Raw genomic sequence first — 18,662 nt, forward strand, 5'->3', positions numbered from 1 at the left:
AGTGGCGGTCACACACTCAACCACCACTGTATAAACGAATGGTCCGTGCAGTCACATTTCTGCAAATAAATAAAGACGGGGAAAAAAATTATGTCTTTCTGTACCGAGTCCCCAACAAAAATAAATGGTCCGAATAAAATTTGAAGTAACTCCCTGCATACATTTGCATATTAACGACAAAAACCTCATTTTCAAGCAAACACTTTGTTACCACTTTAAGCCTGAGTTGCATCTAAGCTCCTGTCGTCCATCTGTTTGGTGACAACATGTTGATACAGACATGTTTGCTAATTAATGCATTAATTAGCTGCACTAATGAACTCATTTGCATCCCTAGTAGAGTTTAAGACATTCTGCAACCAGCAGAACTGCAGGCAACTCGAGTGTGAAGTGAAACCATGAGGTTTGGCTTGGTGTCAAGCCCTCTGAAAGGTTGTATTGGAACAATCTGGTTTGGAAGATGACTGATTTCCTTTTCATAAATAAACATGCTGCCCCCAATGACTGTTTTTTGTGTTCTAAAGACTATGTTTTAAATATGTAAAAGCAGTGATATTTTTATTTTGGGCTGCAAAGCGGTGCTCAAGTGAATATTATGCACTCACAGCAGGATTGTCTTGGTTTTGAAAGCATGTTCAAAAATGTATTGATGCAATTATTTTTATTTTAGCATATATTTATTGCACTATATCATTGCACGGTATACTTGGACATGCTTTAATCATATTTTTAGAAGATTGCATACCTTTTTGTGTACTATGTCCTGCACGGTGCGTAGCATATGTGGATATTTTTTAGCTGAAAGCAGCTGTTCGTTGAGGATGAGAGTTAGGAATATGAAACATGAAAATACACTTTAGACAGTGGAATTAATTTGAATAAATATTAAATTTCTTATATAACACACAAGCAAATTAAAGGATGCCAAAACCGTTGCCCATTCAGTGGTGCCTCCAGATTTTTTTTTTTATGGGGTGACCATGTGGGGGCCACTGAAAGTCCTGGGGTGGCACACCAAAACTAAAATCAGAAACAAATATTTCAGTAGATTAGTTGTTGTAATTGACAAACACAGCAATACAGATTAGGGGACCACATTCTTAAACACAGAAGTTAACTTTTTTTTTTGGTTTATATTATTTAGTAAATGCTTAAAAACTTTGTTTACCGTACTTGCCGCCGTACACATCGCACCGCCGTATAAGTCGCATCTGTTACCCGTCACTGCTGACCACCCAAAAACGTGGGCCGGTGTTGTGCCAAAAATCGATTGGTTGCCAAATGGCGGCTGTGGGAGAATACATGGGAGGACTTTAACGAGAATTTAACAAGATTAACACTTAAAAAAAATTATTTGTTTGCTCGAAATCCTAACAAAGGTGCCTCTCAGTTTAAATTTTCCTTAATAAATGCACTATATTGTTTCCCCCCCACCCCCGACCCTGCCTGCCTTAGTAGCACCCCTGTGTCGTTTTTCAATGTTATAGGAACATGTCTTTATGCAGCCACTTTGATTAAAAGTTGACTCCTTCGATTTTACATTATTTGGTAAAGATCCGTCAGTTGCAGAGGGAAAAAGTCATCAGATGCAGTGAAAGTCCAAGGAAAGGTTAAAAATGATGAATGTAAAAGAAACTGAAACAGTGTTATTGAAACGCTTACGTCATGACTGAATCCAAGAAGCACAGAAATTACATGACAAAAACATTAAATATGTTTTTGACTGATGCAAAGATGGGTCTCTATCTCTTAAGAAATTATGAAAAGGAAAAAGATTTATTCCTCAATTGTTTGATTGCAAACAAGCAAAAATGAATAAATGATTATCACTCGCTGCCTTTTAAGCGAGAGTTTTAAGCTAAGATCGTCTTATGTTGAGAAATGAGAGTAGACTCATTTTGAACAAAGCTTCAAAATAGGTTATGCATAACCTCATGCAATATTCAATTCAATTCAAAAATACTTTATTAATCCCAAAGGAAAATTAAATGTTGTGTAACTCATTATACATGCTTCATTAAGAGATGTTATAGATACTGATGGCTGTAGACAGGAAGGATCTCTAGTAAAGGTCCCTCCCACAATGGATCGAAAAAAAATGGCCACAGATGCCTTCCGATCCATTCATCCAGACTCGGCTGGCCTCTCAGTTCCCCCGGGCTGCAGAATCACCCCAATCCCAGGAAGAACTCCTCCCTGAGCAATGACCACTCCTCCCAGCATCCTGCCGAGATCCTTGTCACTGAGCCAGCTGCACATGTCAGGGGATGATCCCAGTCCTTTAAGTCATGAGCCATGCTTTCTGCCAGTTCCAGGATCTCAGCGGTCAGGCACTCGAGCACAGCCGGCAGGGAGACGGGAATGCATCTACGGCGCCTCCTTTTTCAACTCATTTATCATTTGGGGCTGTAGTTGAAGTATTTTTTGAGCTTTTGAGATGTTAATCAGCAGCTCCCGGTTGTTATGCATCATAACAAATGTCCAAAAGTAAAAAAGATTCATTAAAAATCCTTCCAGCTGCACGGCATCCGATACCAGAGGAAACATTCATCCAAAAAAGGTTATTTACATCCAGAAAAAGAGGAATTAAGGTTTCCAAAAGCAATATCTCAGAATGAATGTAACAGAGCTACGCCAACATGCAGCCACCCCAAATGGCACAATTCTAGAATCAAGAATCATGATTGCATGATGTTGCACTCATTGTGTGTTGTGACTGTCTCTCAACAACTACAAAACCAAATAATATCACAATATGTGTGAAACTGACTGAATTATAGCCATTTTTTTTTTTTTTTTAGTTTCTATCAAATCCATCTTTGGTTCTAACAAGTAGATACAGGACTATGCACAGACAAAAACAGTCTTGTTAGCCTTCTGCCATTTTTTCTTTTCAAACACTGTTTTTCTTTCCTTCTCAGAGTGAGGACCTTCCCTAAGGATTCAGCTTCACTGGGCAGGGACACGGTCCGAGCCCTCATGTACTATGCCCTGAAGGTCTGGAGCGACATCGCGCCTCTGAACTTCCACGAGGTAGCTGGAAACGACGCAGACATTCAGATCGACTTCACTAAAGCCGACCACAATGATGGATACCCTTTTGATGGGCCAGGGGGCACAGTCGCTCACGCGTTTTTTCCCGGTGAGAGGTTCACCGCTGGGGATACACACTTTGATGATGATGAGGCCTGGACTTTCAGGTCACCAGGTGAGAAACAATCATTAAAAGTCCATTTTATACACACTTGAATCTCTGTCATGTGCCGCCAAAGATGAAGGCAGCATGATAATGTTTTTGACCTTGTCTGCTTGTGTTCGTTTGTTTATTTAGCAACATATTTCATGAGCCATTGAACAGAGTTTATTGAAACGCTCAGGAAAAACTCATTGGATGCACAATAACTAACTTTTGAAGTCAAGCTAAAGCAAGATGGCTGCCACAACCATCAGACGTTACAAAGGACAAAAATATTGGCTATTTTTTGGCAATACATTGGCTATAACTCAATGAGTTATACAGTTGTTGCCCTTAAATGTGATGTAGTAGCAGGTTTGAGTCATTCACGACAAACTCCATCAGATCGCTACAGATTATGTGAGATTTTTCAATGATGCATGTAATTTTTAAGGTTTGACCAAAACAAATTTGACCTTATTTTTGATCATAAGGTAATCTTAGTGTAAAATTATGGTATAAAAGTTGACGGTTGATTTGCAAGCTTCCAATATTTACAACTAAAAAAAATGTTAGTATGAAATGTGTAATCTTCACACGTCCAAATCAATGTTTTTATTCATTTAAATGTAAGTTGAGATCAGAAGAAAAATAAGGCACTGACCAGCAGAGGTACACACAAAAAATATGTCAAGCTTCTCAGGCCCCAGGCTGAATGAACAGAGAAATAGCTGTGGGCAACCTGAACACACAACCACTGGCAAAGGACATCACATAAGGTAGCTATAGTATTTAGACCATTGCTTCACATCTGCAGTAAAGATGGCAGCCGATGCCTTGTGGGGTAATGGTAGACAGGCAGAGCTGAGGAGGGAAAAGTATTAAAAAAGATGAACACCAAGTGTTGTTCCTGCGTGTGTTGCATGATATATTGTCTACCCAAGCTCAATGAAGCAATCTCCAAAGTTTCTCATTTCAAACAGGCATTGAATTAAATTTTAGTTACATTGTAGCATGTGTGTGTTAATAAATACAAAAGCATAAAAGACAAAGATGGAGTTGAGCGATATCCTGGAATATAAATGTGTGAGATCCTCAAAGGTTCAGGGGTCAAGGTTCAAAGTGACCTTATTGTCATTACCATCACATGTGGCACATGATATGGAATGAAATTGTATATTCAAAGTCCCAGTTACATTCAAAAACAGCAAAAAATGTAAAGTATTAAAAATAAACGGTATACAAGCATCTAAGATATATGCTAAACACTAATAATGTAAAATAATATTGTGTATTAAACAGCAGCCTGAACATGAGTCTGTTGTGAGCAGATGGGTATGAATACAGCAGCTTACGGTAAGAAATCAGCAGCATGGATAATCAGCAGCACAGATAAAGTGTCATTACAGTGATTTTCCTGGTTAGGGATGTATGATTCTAACAGCCTCAGGGTAGAAGCTGTTCCTCAGTCTAGTGGTTCTACACTTAATGATCCTCAACCTCCTGCCTGAGGGGAGTGGGGCAAAAAGTGTGTGCTGCATGAGTGGGGTCCTTCATGATGCAGGTGGCCCTCTTCCTGCATCTGGAGGTGTAGATGTCTGTGATGGTGGGGAGGCTGACTCCAACAGACTTCTGTGCAGCCTTCACCACTCTCTGCAGAGCTTTCCTTTCTGCAGCTGTGCAGCCTCCATGCCACATGTTGAAACTACTACTACTACACTACTAAAAGGAGATTTAAAGCAAGTTCAGAAAAACTAAGGCGACATAAGTCTTATTTGTCAAAAACCTAATTGGTGCACAGGAGGCAAGTATGGCTTCAATCCCCTGTTGTCATATTTCATGGTTAATGACTATTTCATTAATTCTGTGGTGACTAAACCAGCTCATTCTTATCAATAACCTTTGCCAGTGTTGTGATAACAATTAGCTGTTAAAAACGTATTTATTTAATAATTTGTATTTGCCTTTAGTTTGCTATTGAATCTGTTTTTAGCAATAGGCTAAAGTATTTGAATTGCACATCTTTATCGAGTTAGTGCCATCATGTTGTGTTTTTGTTTTGTTTTAAGTATGATTTACTCTCTCTACTGGCTTTCTCACGGTCTGCAAAAAACAAAAGTAAAGTAAAGTACTGATACCCAAACGTTCCTTAGATAATATGCCATAGTATATTTATTTTCCACAAATGGTAAGGTACCTCGTCTTAGTAGTTTGCACATATCATACTAGGGGGGGAATACAATTGCATGTGCATATAGGGATTGACTGATTTGGATAACAACCATCCTCCCCAGTGCTCACTGCTCATTTTTATGACTGGAACCTGATAGACAGGCAGAACCCTCCAGGCTCACAAGCTTACAATGCTTCTTCTCCCAAGAAATGGAGCTGAGACCTTATAGCCAAGGTGTGCTGCAGATGATAGTGATGAGATGCTGTTTTCATTTCGCTGCTTTGCTTTCACTCTGTTAAAGCTGGTAAGCATATTTTACCACAGCTCAATTTGTTCCACTTATACCTCCCAGCAGGCTGCAGGAGGAGGCTGTTGTAGTTTACAGCAGTGCATGCATCGACAGGGCTTTGATTAATAGAATCAGAGCAATGAGGAGGGGAGAGATTAGATGTTCTTGTTTTCATGGCCCTCAATTATTTTGCTTTTCAAACTGCACAGTAATCGTATGCCAAACAGACAGATAAATGATGATTATGTGTGAAAAAAAAAAAAAGATGATGTTTTTAGCTTGACATTTCTTTGTGCTGATGACAGGTAAGGCAGGTTTGGTGGTGAACAAATGCTTGTTGAGAATTACTTTACCCTGTTAGATGTTCCTCCTGACAAACTTCTTTTTTACGTCATGTTTAAAAGTAAAATAGGCTGGAAATAAAGGATTTTATTTATGTATTTACATATTTTATTGTTTGGCTTGTAGGATTATTTGGTTACATTCCATTAAAAATTGTGTTATTTTTCAAATTAGGCTGTATAAAACTAAGATGGCTGGAAATGTCAATTTTTATTTAATTCTTGATATTGTAGCTACTCAAATACTGTACATTTTAAGGTCTTAGACTTACCTCCAGGATAATATGCTTAGTAAATATTGCACCTAAACTCATCAGTTTGTCTAATTCACTAGGAAAATGTAATATAATTTAAAAGTCAGTCTACAGGATCATGGTTTTTTTTTTAACTTTTTTTTACATCCTAAAACTTGCTCAGTTCCAGCTTTAAATACGTTTTTATATTGGTACCAAGCAACCCATTGACTTTCTTTTTTGTTCCCAGTCGTGGAATGAATGAGGAGAATTGAAATACGCTCCATTTATCTATTCATCCATATGTTTGTGCATGTTGTGAGCATGATTGCTTGAAAATAGGTTGAAAATAGATTTATATTTTACACAGTACAACGCCTACCCTCTTGAATATCTTGCACCAAAAACAGTAAAGTTTACTTGCATTACCTGTTCAATTCCAGTCCTGAAAAACTTGCAAAACTCATCTTTAATACTACAAACATATTTACATCTCTTAACTATGGGGGACATCAGCATTCCGCTTGTTAAGTTTTTGGTTTGTGTTGCTTTTAAAATGTGCTTGCACAAAGAAAAAATAAAAGTTTAGCTGTGAACAATTTCTCCTGTAAACTGAATTTTGTATATTCTTAAAATGCTCTGCTGCTTTTATTGTAATTTTTATTGCAATTGCAATTGACCCCAAGTCTCCCAAGGTAGTTTGGTCCTAGGTAACAGGCCAGACAAAGAGCAATTCAAAACATAAGTCTTTTACCTGGACGTGGGCAATGTGGGTCACCTGGTGACCGGTCTCTACGCATGGTCCCTAGTCAGGCTCAGCCCGAATGAGATACATGGGTTTGCCATCCTGTGGGCCCACCACCTGAAGGAGGGGCCACATGAATTGGGTGCATGATGTCATGGGCAGTGGCCAAAGGCGGGGGCCTTGACACTCTGACCCTGGCTTACCGAAGCCAGCTTAGAGAGCGAGAGAGAATGTGGCTTTAATCAACCTCAAGGGAACTGTAGCTAAAATGCAGGAGGACTTCATGGGAACCACAGTAAGCTCCAACTCTGAAAGATGAATTTTTCAAACTGTAAGAAGAAAAATAAAATACTTTGCAAAATTTAAATTACATTTGAGATCCTGAAGAAATACAAATTGTCAACCAAAAGGATCCTTGAGATTTTAAGATGTGCTGCATTCGAACTGAGGAGTGGGAATCTATACCAACACCTAACCTGATTAGACCTGTTGCACCGGAACACGTTCAGCTCAGGTGGGACTTCAGGCAAAGCTCCAACTCCTGAATTCCCAGATAAATGGAGCACATCATTTCTGACTTGTGAGCCACCTGGCCATCGTGTGAACGATTATGCTCATACGAATCAAATCAGGATGCTAAGAGTGGAACTGCATCCAGAGTAGCCATTTTTTAGGTAATGAATTAAATGAACACTTTTTGATATGCTTTAAATTTGAATCCAAAGTTGACTCCAAATGCATTCTAAGTAGCTGAAAACAGACACTTGGATAAACTCTCACACATGGATGGGGTTTGTTTTGACCCATTATCCTCTCATTTTAGCAAAGAAGTAGATATTGGAGTAGAGTGATCTTAAAGATTTGATTTATATATATTGAAACGAGTGTCTCATTTTCCACTCCACACAATTGCTTCTTTGCTTTAGACGTGCCTTAACTTTAAAATTAGAGTTCAAAAATCTAATTCATCATTTTGCTGCAAATTCTTGACTTGTTAGAAATCCATCAACTTAAAGTGACATTTCAGTATATCCATTTTCTCAAACTCTTTTTCATAAAATTTTGTTGATTCAAGTCCTGTCCTGCTAAGGATTATCAGTATTAGGATTTGAGTTAATTTCCTGAAATCTACTTCATGTGAATAATCTAACCTATGTATGGAAAATATAGTAACAAAGTTGTTAGGTCCAACATAGCTGTGGATTGATTGTGTACACTGATCATCAATTTTTTTGTGGTAATTTTAACACAAAAACTCAAAATCTGCAAAAGGAAACATTTCCTGTTATCTCATTTTCAAAGACATATTGTTTATGTGACCACCTTATCTGTCTGAATTCTTGCATCATCACACTCCAGAACTGCTCCAGAGACCAGCTGCCATGGGTACAGTCTGTGGTACAGAATACGGTCAATAGCCTTGTCCTGCTCCAAAATTTTCAAGCAATCTATCAACTTCTTCTTGTAACCACTTCCTGAATCTCTTTTCAGCGGTTCATAAGTGGTTAAGTCACTAAGGAGTGTCATAACTTTCTCATGATAGTCTTTCTGGTTCAAAATCACTGTGAACTTTCCTTTGTCTGCTGGGAGAATGATGATGTTTTTGTCCTTGCTAAGAGTGGTGAGTGCATCCCTCTCCTCTCTACTGATGTTGGAAGGTGGTGGTTTGGCATTGCTGAGGCAGGCTGAAACTTTGATTCTGAGATGTTCTGCTTCACACTCTTTCATTTTGTTGTTGCGGATGGCTGATTCTGTGGCTGTGATCATCTCCACCAGAGGAATTCTACTTGGTGCAACCGCAAAGTTCAGTCCCCTGGCAAGAATCTCTGTCTCTGGCTGGGTGAGCTGTCTGTCAGATAAATTCTTCACCCACTTTTCTGTCTCCCTGGCATGTAACTGTCTACTGGGGTGTTGTCTTATACTGAATGTGTTGTTATTGGAATTGTGATGGTGTTGATGAGTTATTAGTAAGTTAAACTTGTTTTGTTGTCAAGTCTTGGACTTGACATGTTGTGCTAAGCGTGCCTGATCTGGGAGGCCTCCGTGTTCAACTGTCCCCCTCTTACAATGCTGTTATTGCTAGTATCACTCAGCCCCCTGTGAATAGTAAACAGCCGTCAGTGTGCTAATGATCCATCGTTAGGCTGATGGTCCTTCTTGATCATGTGAGCAGTTGGTTTTTGCTGTCAGCAGCAAACTGGTTGATTCACTATGAGAAGGTGCTATTTATAAGACTGCGCTGAATACAGCACCTCAGACTGAAGAAGTCTTTCGAATGAAAGACGAAACATTTCTACTTTTTTTTGTTTGTTTGTTTTTCTTTGTTTTGTTTTTTGAATGTCCAGAGGACCAGATTTAACTTTTTCAGATTTTTCTACCTGGATTATTGAGCATGCATCAGAATATTCTTAGTCATTTTGGCACAAAGTGATGCAACATTCTAATACAGGTCAAATCACTTGAAAAAGGATTACCCTTGGCTCTGTGCTCCCATTTCTTTCCATGTATGCTTTAAAACACCACCCTCATTAAACTTGAACAAAATGCTGCAGCCTGTTTGTGTCACACTGTTTACATCACACTGTATCCAAGTTAGGAGTGACCCTGAAAGTCTGTTGGCTATGTATCAAAGTAATGGGACAATACGGTGAATTTCATTATTTAGAAATTATTCATAGGGGTCCTGCTAATGCACTTTTTCAATTTTATTTGCTGTTCATTCTTGTTTTCATCTGCTGTCTTTTTTTATTTCCATTAATGTTTTTCTCTTATTGTCAGATACATTTTCTGATCCAGCTTTGTGCCAGACCCTAATACTTGGTTATACCATTCGCTACTGCAACATAACTAATCAAGGCTTTGTTGAAGGAATGTGATTCATGCCAAAGGTTGAAACATAAGATCATCTTGTGCTGAGGAAAGATGGTTATGACCATTTTCAGCTACTGTTGTTTGTGGTTGTCGACTTGAATTAGTGAATGACGTGCACATCCAATGATTTCTCTTTTCCTATTTTTATTAAATGCATCCATTGGTTTGACGAGATATTTTGCTAACACAACAGATAAATGAACCTGCGGGCTAAAACACTGTCCCTTTCATCTTTTGCAGCAGGCAGTAATTGCATCCCACACATTTCCATCAGTATCCCTCTCCACTCCTATATGTCCACATTCCCTCTTTTCACATTGTATTCCTGTAAATTTAAAGAAGGGCATTTGACCCCTGAATATATTACGTGCCATAAGCTCAAGTGCACCTCTCCACTTGTTCTTTGCTTTTAACGGAGCACAGCGCTGAAATGTTCCCAACCCGAGGACAATGCAAGGTTAACAGTAGGCAGATTTGATCTGAGCCACAGAGGAACTGGCTTGGCTCGACACATTTGCACTCACATGTTTGCAAATCCAAATCACACAACCCCGGGTTTTGTCCTGCTTTGCAGAGCCCAACAAGGAGTTTTTGGAAGCGTTTTGCTTTTCAGCTGAACATGCATGGGAATGTGCTCTAAAGGCCTGCAGTCTTGTTGGATATCATTCTACACTTGGGTTTTGATTGGCAGCCCAGAGGCTCAGTTAGTATTATCATATCTCACTGCGCCACATCCTGAACTGCACTCGCAGGCACCGCAGCTGTCTGTTCTGTCTTTTAGCTCGCAACGTATAGAAGCCACACAAAAGCTGCATTCTGATGTTCATCAAAGTGAAGGTGAAGCCTCAATAAAAGCATATTAGGATTTATGAAAGGGGGGAATGGTGTCTTATGTTCTCAAATGAAAGCCCTGTTATTTCTCACAAAAAGCTTCCCATTTTTTTTACGTGTGGAGATTATTTCTTCCTGTCTTTAATTTCTGTCTTTTGATTTGGACAGCACGTGCAAATGTAAAATAACAAAGTTATAATTTACCATCCCCACTTTCCATGCCCCTTTCAGAATCCCATGGGATGGATCTGTTTGCAGTTGCGGTTCATGAGTTCGGTCACGCCATCGGCCTGGTCCACACCTCAGCCATGGAGTCCATCATGAGACCGTACTACCAAGGTCCTGTGGGTGATCCTCTGAAATATGATCTACCCTACGAGGACAAAGTCCGTGTCTGGCAGCTCTATGGTAAAAGGACACTTCCATTCAGCCTGAGAAAGTGTTTCTGTGTGTGAAAGAAGAAAGATGACTTGACTTCTGTGGGTGAGCTTATTGATTAATGAAAACATGGATGGAGTTAATTGGACCTCTTTATGGGATATGACCTTATCTTCTGCTGTAGAGAGTAGGAGTGGGCAGGGGAGGAACAAGTGATTATGAAAATGTGAATGAAATGTAAAGAATGTTGAAGGGACTGCAGAAGATGAGTTTAAATGACGTGAATTAGAGGCAAATATTAAAACAGTGTAACGATACCAACATTTCTGCTGTGGGTATTTTAATAATCAATAAATATACGAACTTAAAGACTACTTGTGGAACAACCTGATATACTTTCGTTATTTGGACCCTGCAGGTGTCAGAGACTCGGTGTCCCACACAAATCAGCCAGGCAATCCCTCTCAGACCCCTGAGCCTCCTGTCCTGCTGGACCTTCCTGAAAACAGATCCACACTCATGTAAGTAAGAAATAAAGTGGACTTTTAGTCTAATGCAAATAATTCAGTGTCTCTTACAGTCAAACACAACATGATCCATGTACTCGTCTCCATATTGGCCCTCTACCCTCTGCAGACCCTTGCAAACACAAATGATTGGATATTTGCCAGCCTCTGCATATTATTATTATTTATTTTTTTTTATATATATGCTTTGTCAAAGATTTTGGCACAGATGGCTGTGATAAATTCTCCCTAAAGGAGAACAAGGAGAAGTTTAAATCAAAGACACTGCCAGAGTGTTCGATCAACCTTTAGCCCAGACTTCAGCTGGACTTGTAGATCATTTATTTTGCTTTACAATTTCATCAACTTTCCATTTACTTTACTAATTCTACTATCAGCCTATTACATTTGGACAATTTTTACAGATTCTTTGCTCACTTACTGTACTTGCTGTTTTTTGCTTTTAGGTTCTACTAATGACCTCTAGTGGCTCCCATTGATGGTCTGATCCGACTGTAATTTTTGTGTTGATTAAATTAGTTGTAAAACGCCTAAATATTTCCATTACTGTGGGTGACAAAATAACCCTGACAGGAAACTCCTCCTTCACAAGAGGTAAAATAATGTGACGAGTGTCTCTTCACATCCATTCGTCGTTAAATCGTTAAAACTCCAGGTTCAGTGGCCCTTCATCTCATGAGCATGAAAATATATTATAATGCTGATATATTTCATGGCCTTGTGCTCCTGCGAACAATTAATGGGTCGCAACGCTAAGTAATTCTCCAAATTTTGTAATCATTTGGGCATTAAGTCATCACTTGCCCTCAGGGCGTCTCGAGGGGTGAGCCTAAACCAGTAGAAATGGTCAGAAATAAGCAATGGAGCATGAAAATGATTAGTGAATATGTATTATTGGAGATTAAACTAAGAGAGGAGGACAGATCTCATTAAGGCTCTTTTTAAAGTAGTTCAGTGAACAATTTGTCATTAGTGGACAAAAGGAAAATGGGTTCCATTAAATCAGAATTGTAAGCAATCATCAGACATCAGTGGGTCAGCCCTTGGGACTGGATGTGTTACCCAGAGAGAGCGGCGCATCAGTCAGTTTTAAGTGATGTGAAGAATTATAGAGTCTTTATCTGTTATTATACATAATCTATGATGTTTTATAGCATCTTGGGTCATTGAGTTGTTAATTCAGCATCTTTGTCGCCAGATTATTTGTCTTTCTGGGCCTTTTTAGCCACATCTCTTAAAAAGGCATCCAGCATCATGCATCTTTTAGAGTAAACCAAAGCCAATCTTTGTAGACCGTAAACGTCAAACACAAGAGCCACAAGCCAAATCTGGTCCCCCAGGATGATAATTTAAATGTAAAATACTGTATCTCTTTTAATTTTTTATTTTAAAAAAAACTGATAAATACACCATTTAGTGTAGACGTCTCTTGCCAGTTGGCTAACTTTGAAGCCAGAAAGATGGCTGGATCATTTTGTCATTATTGATTCTGATTTGGAAAGAGTACATCAAGTGAGACAGATCAAACTTTTGTGGATGAACCTGTAACCAAGAAAATATATCAGGTATCTGACTCGAGTTAATGTATCAGCTGAATGTGGCCCATGGCTCGGGCAAAGATTTAAAATGTTGTCTTCTTTAACTGCATGATTCCGACACCCCTATATGAAGACTGTCTCCATTGCCTCTTCATGCAATGAGATGCAAGACCTTGTGTTGAAGCGTTATCATAAAGCTACAGAGCTAAAGCTAAAGAGTCCAAATTTAGTGGAAGGGGATTTGATTAATCAATGACGTGGCTCTTTTGACTAGAGTTTGTTGACTTAGTGCCAGAAGGACAACATGAAACATGATTTTTGCTTTTAAGTTTAATTACATGTAATTTATTTATTTATTTACCCTTTATTTATACAGGTAGTCTCATTGAGCCACGAGAACTCATTTTCAAGAGAGACCTGTTGGGGAGCAAATGGTGGGGGTTAAGGGCCTTGCTCAGGGGCCCAGAGTGGGGCGAATGAGGGTGGAGGCAGGTGTGGGTGTTTCACTTTTTCCACCCACATTTTGATGTTGACGGTACCGGGAGTTGAACCTGCGACTTTCCGATCACAGGCCTGTCTTCTAACCTCTGCGCCACCACTCCCCCAATTTGTGTTATGTAGTCTGGTCGTCACTGATTATCATACATTTAATTTCTGTCATTGTTTGTAAAGTTAATCACGTTGGCCAAAGAAAACACGCACACATTTATTTCATAAATAACTTATTAGACATGAAATTGATTGTAGGAGAATGCTAAACTTTATTAATAAACAACTTAAGAATATTAAGTTTCTTTACTAACGGAGGGTCTGAAAAGTCAAGAACAAGTATGCTTTTTGAAAATAAATGGCTTTTTACAGAGTGTTAGCGTAATTAAATTGAAAGACTAATTTTCTCTTGCAATAATTTATGGCTTGTTTACCAATGAGCAGACAAAGTCATCAGCGAATATTATGAACGATGAGATTCAACTCAAAAGCAGCACATCCGAGCAGCTTGACATTACTCTGACCAGTTAATAATATTAGGAATAAAGATTTTTTTGGATATAGTCAACATGCTCCACATAACAGTAGATTAATGGTGTGTGATGCCACAACTCTTTTTTTTTTTTTTTTTACCGTACTTGATGTGAAAAATAAACATTACAATTAAAATTTTCCATTTGTTTCTTTGCTTTATTGTGCACTAAAAGAAATAAATGTACAACTTTTATTTATTTGACAAACAAAAAAAACTGAATGTACATCTTGTAAATGTGATCATTTTTTTCCAAAGGTAGTAGGCCCTATAAAACGCCTCCAAAGCCATTTAAAATAGTTCATACCATTTATTTATTTATTTTTTGAAGAAGTGCAACTTTCTGTTTGGCTGTTTTACTCATGTCCACCATTATATGTTTTTCTTTCTGCATCATCTCTCTCTGTCTCTCTCAGGGTGGCGCAAGATGCTCCGGACAGATGCACAAGTCACTTTGATGCAGTGGCCCAAATACGAGGGGAGGCCTTCTTTTTCAAAGGTGAAAAAACAAAACGGAGCCAGACTGTAAGCAGGAAAAAAGAAACCTCTTGACGTCATGCTATGAAACTTACAGGAATTATAACAGTTTTCTGTTTTTCACAGTTGCTACTTCTACTTAGTATGGATATGAATCATAAAAAATGTTTAAAAATATATATTACTGAGACCAACAAAGCAATAAAACTATAGTTTACTTAAAGGTGCACCATCTTGTCCCAGAAGTCAGAAGGTTTTAGACCTAGGGATGCAGATGTGACACGAGAGGCTCCAGTAAAAATGAACCAAACTTTAAAAGAAAAGCAGTAATTTACAGAAAACATAAGCCAAGTCTCAAACAGGCACAGTAGGAAACGTATGATCCACTGAGAGAGAAACAGAAACGCGTGGAATATAAGGGACCCAGCTGATGAACATAAGCAAAAACATCTGGCAAGAAGCCAGGTGGGAACAGGTGAGAGGGGGCGGAGCAAGAGCTGAACCAATCACAGAGAAGTGAGAAAGATGAAAATTCATACAGGGGACAACTGAACTGAAGTCACATGAATAAACTCATAATAGAACTCAAACACAAGTATCACAAAAAAAAAAAAAAAGTAATAAAACTAATATCAGGAACAAAAACTACCAAAACAAATCAAAACGCACACCTTTTGAATATAACAGTTTTTTAAAGGCAAAATCCACCCCCCCACCCCCCCTTCAGCGTTAAGCTCTAGGAGTTTTATCACTGAGAATCATCGTGCTCATTATGAAGTTTATGTTCGAAAATGAAAATGTATTAACGTTCTTGTCACTAAAAATACTTGACCATTAAAACCCCCACAATAAACACAATCATCAAAAATGTCATTTAAATTCCACATTGTATCATTAAACACATTAAATGTAACATTCATACAGCTGGGTGCAAATATAAACACGTTTAGCACATCCAGAACCCCAAATCCTTATTAATGTAATAACATGGTGTAGGATGCAATATAGTAGATATTTATTTATTTTTATTATTTTTTCGGCTGCTCCCTTCCTCAGGGGTAAACACAGCCACCGAACTAACTCGCACAAAGATATGGCAACTGTTTTTAAGCCGGACGCCCTTCCTGACTCAACCGTAGACAACTGAGCTACCACAGCCCTCTGTGTGGAGCAGAGAGCTGCCATCTAGGTTGCCCGGGGGAGTAGAAAGTGGGGGTTAAGGGCCTTGCTCAAGAGTCCAGATTGAGACGAATGAGGGTGGAGGCAGGTGTGTGTGTTTCACCTTTTCTACCCACATTTTTGATGTTTTTGTAGGTCCAGGGAATTGAACCGGTGACCTTCTGATCACAGGCCCATCTTATCTAACCGCTGCGCCACCACTCTCCATGTTTATGCTAATCTACAAACACTTGCACTGACTCGTTCAGAGAACATCATAATGGTTTGGGGGTGAAATCAAAAGTTAAACAGACACTCCTCTAGTCCTGGTCAACCAAATAAACCTCTTACTGTTAATATTATTTTATTTAGAGAACTAAAGATGCAGAAACAGCCAATCAAACTGAGGAAGATGCTAAAACGAGCTGTGGGTGCTCTCGGCACAACTTTGTCCCGTTTTCTCCCAAAATTCACACATTTCTTGTCAAAGTTGTTGCCCCAGCGGTCGAGTCACTGTTAGAAGAGTTAAGACTTGTCGTCTACACAAAGTTTGTTTTCTCAGTCATCCAGGTATATAACAACAAAAAAGGTTGAATCATGTCATCTGGACTTCGTTTTTTTTGTTAAAAAGAAACGTTTCGCCCCTCATCCAAGAGGCTTCGTCAGTCTGAGGCCTAGCCATCTGGTATTACCCAGAAGCCACCCTGACTCTTGTGTTTCAAGCCTGCCTCAGATGGATGACTGAGAAAACAAACTTTGTGTTTTTGAAACCATTAGTGAAAAGGCCAGACTTCAGGGCTATCTGAGGCAGGCTTGAAACACAAGAGTCAGGGTGGCTTCTGGGTAATATCAGATGGCTAGGCCTCAGACTGACGAAGCCTCTTGGACGAGGGGCGAAACGTTTCTTTTTAACAAAAAAAAAAACGAAGTCCAGATGACATGATTCAACTTGTCGTCTACATTTGTCTGGTCCTCTCTATGCTCCTTTTGAGCTCTTCCATTCCTGTGTGCTCCTCTCCAGCTTATGGAGCAGCCACATGCCCAGGCTGCACCTCCTCTCTCAGGTGGTGGAGGAGTGGGTGAACATCCTTCTGCAGGTTCATCTTCTCTCACAGCTGTTTATAAAAACTCTGACAACGTCAGTATGCACTCCAGTAAGTCGTACAAATGAATACATTCTAGTTTTTTATGAGCACCACGCTCTAACTTCTTCTGGGACACGCCTCAGACTATCAATACACATTGTGATTGGTCAACTCCTGGACCCTTGGCCAGTGACGTCAGGTGGGACATAAACATTAAGGCGGCCCAGCTCTCAGGGCTTTGACTGTTGGAGAATGGTTGGCGACTCAAAACTGTAAGAAACGTTGCAACAAACCAGATACTAGATTTAGAAGTGGTCGCAATGACGAGCACCTTTCATCTCCTTTAGATAAAATCTCAACTTCCATTTGAGACATTTTTCTTTTTTTTTTTTTTTATGTCAACCTAAACTATCCTGACGCTTCATTTCTGCTCTTCAGAGTTCCACCTTATGTGGTCCTCAACAGTACATTATTAACAGTAAATATTAATCAATTTTTGGTGTTATAAAATGAATTAGGAACTGTTCATATCTGTATCAAGATGCATCAAAAAATAGATTATAACCCTCCCCACCACTATTTGTGTTGATTTATTTATTTATTTTGCTGTGCTGAGACTTGATTAAGCTCATACTAAAACATAATAAAACCTGAACAATTACAATAAATCCTCTTCATAAGTCAGATTAAAGCTCTTTAGCCTTGTTCTACACATACTTTAAAGCAAACCTGCACATCTATATTAGGACAAACAATACATCTGCAAGCTCATCATTAAAAAAAAAAAAAATCTGCTGCGGTGTTCAACATGATACTGCTGAGAATAAACATTTTGATTTACTGATAATTTGCATAGATTGTTAAATCAATAATTTTATAGTAGCTGTATGCATTGCAAATCAAAGCTTGAATTTATTAGCCTGTAAATTGTAAAATCTTTATAGTTTTCTCCTGCTTGTTAATTTGTAGGCCTTACAACATAAGCTAGACCTACATACTGTACAGTATGTGCTGAAGTAACAGCTGGATGAAGGACAGTCTCAGTCTTTAGCAGTAATGGGAGCCACAGGCCTCTTTGGAAAATGGAGAACAACAATTTAAAGATGTTTAACCTGCTCAAATTGATAGTAGCATCAGTTCCTCGGCTCCTTGCTGTTTCTAAAAATCCTAACCTTCAATATCCAGGACATGAAGGCCTTGAGATATCAAGAAAAATAAAAAAAATATTGTAAGAAAAAACAAACAAAAAAAAGTCTGAGTTTGGTGAAGAAAAAATAATATTTTGTCAAATTAGTGTGAAGACAAATAATGAGTTTGCTTTCTGAAACCCAGAAAGACCAGTATTTGTTCAGATCAAAAACAAAAGCTTTCCAATAAATGTTGGAATGGGATTAGGTAAAGTGCCGGGTCATTTCTCTGGCAACATGCTGTGGAAAGAGTCCAATACGAGTAGCAGAGCTGATTGGATCTGACTTGCAGGTGAAGCTCACCACTCTCACACCAGGTCTGAAAATTAGGCAGAATCGAAGAAAAGAGAGAGCAAAGTCCTTAGGCTGGAGAGCAAGCAGCTAGTATCACCCTCCTACAGATGCCTACTGGCATATGACCCAAGATATTAAGTTCATGGAAATGGAAATACCTAAGGGAGAAGTCAAAGACCTGGTAGGATTGCTCTTCCAGGCTTTAGGTCCCACTATAAACCAAGCAGTCTGTGAACAGGATGTCTGCTGACTCCCCCAATGCACGAAGGAGTAGAGCCAGAAAGACCATGAAAGAGATGGACTTGAGTTGAAACTTAAATTATGAAATTAAAGTAAAGA

General features: G+C 38.9%; 1 protein-coding gene across 1 annotated transcript in view; it reads left to right on the forward strand.

Moving 5' to 3' along the window:
* The window catches only part of mmp17a (matrix metallopeptidase 17a), a 120,810-nt gene that overhangs the window by 88,620 nt on the left and 13,528 nt on the right, over positions 1-18,662 (forward strand). The window contains exons 4-7 of the mRNA XM_037692474.1: positions 2,922-3,208; positions 10,890-11,066; positions 11,455-11,557; positions 14,539-14,621. Coding sequence (XP_037548402.1) covers positions 2,922-3,208; positions 10,890-11,066; positions 11,455-11,557; positions 14,539-14,621 — 650 coding nt within the window. The remainder of the gene's footprint in view (positions 1-2,921; positions 3,209-10,889; positions 11,067-11,454; positions 11,558-14,538; positions 14,622-18,662) is intronic.

This window comes from Nematolebias whitei, chromosome 18 (assembly GCF_014905685.2).
Source record: "Nematolebias whitei isolate Nwh7 chromosome 18, NemWhi1, whole genome shotgun sequence".
Lineage (NCBI taxonomy): Eukaryota > Metazoa > Chordata > Actinopteri > Cyprinodontiformes > Rivulidae > Nematolebias > Nematolebias whitei.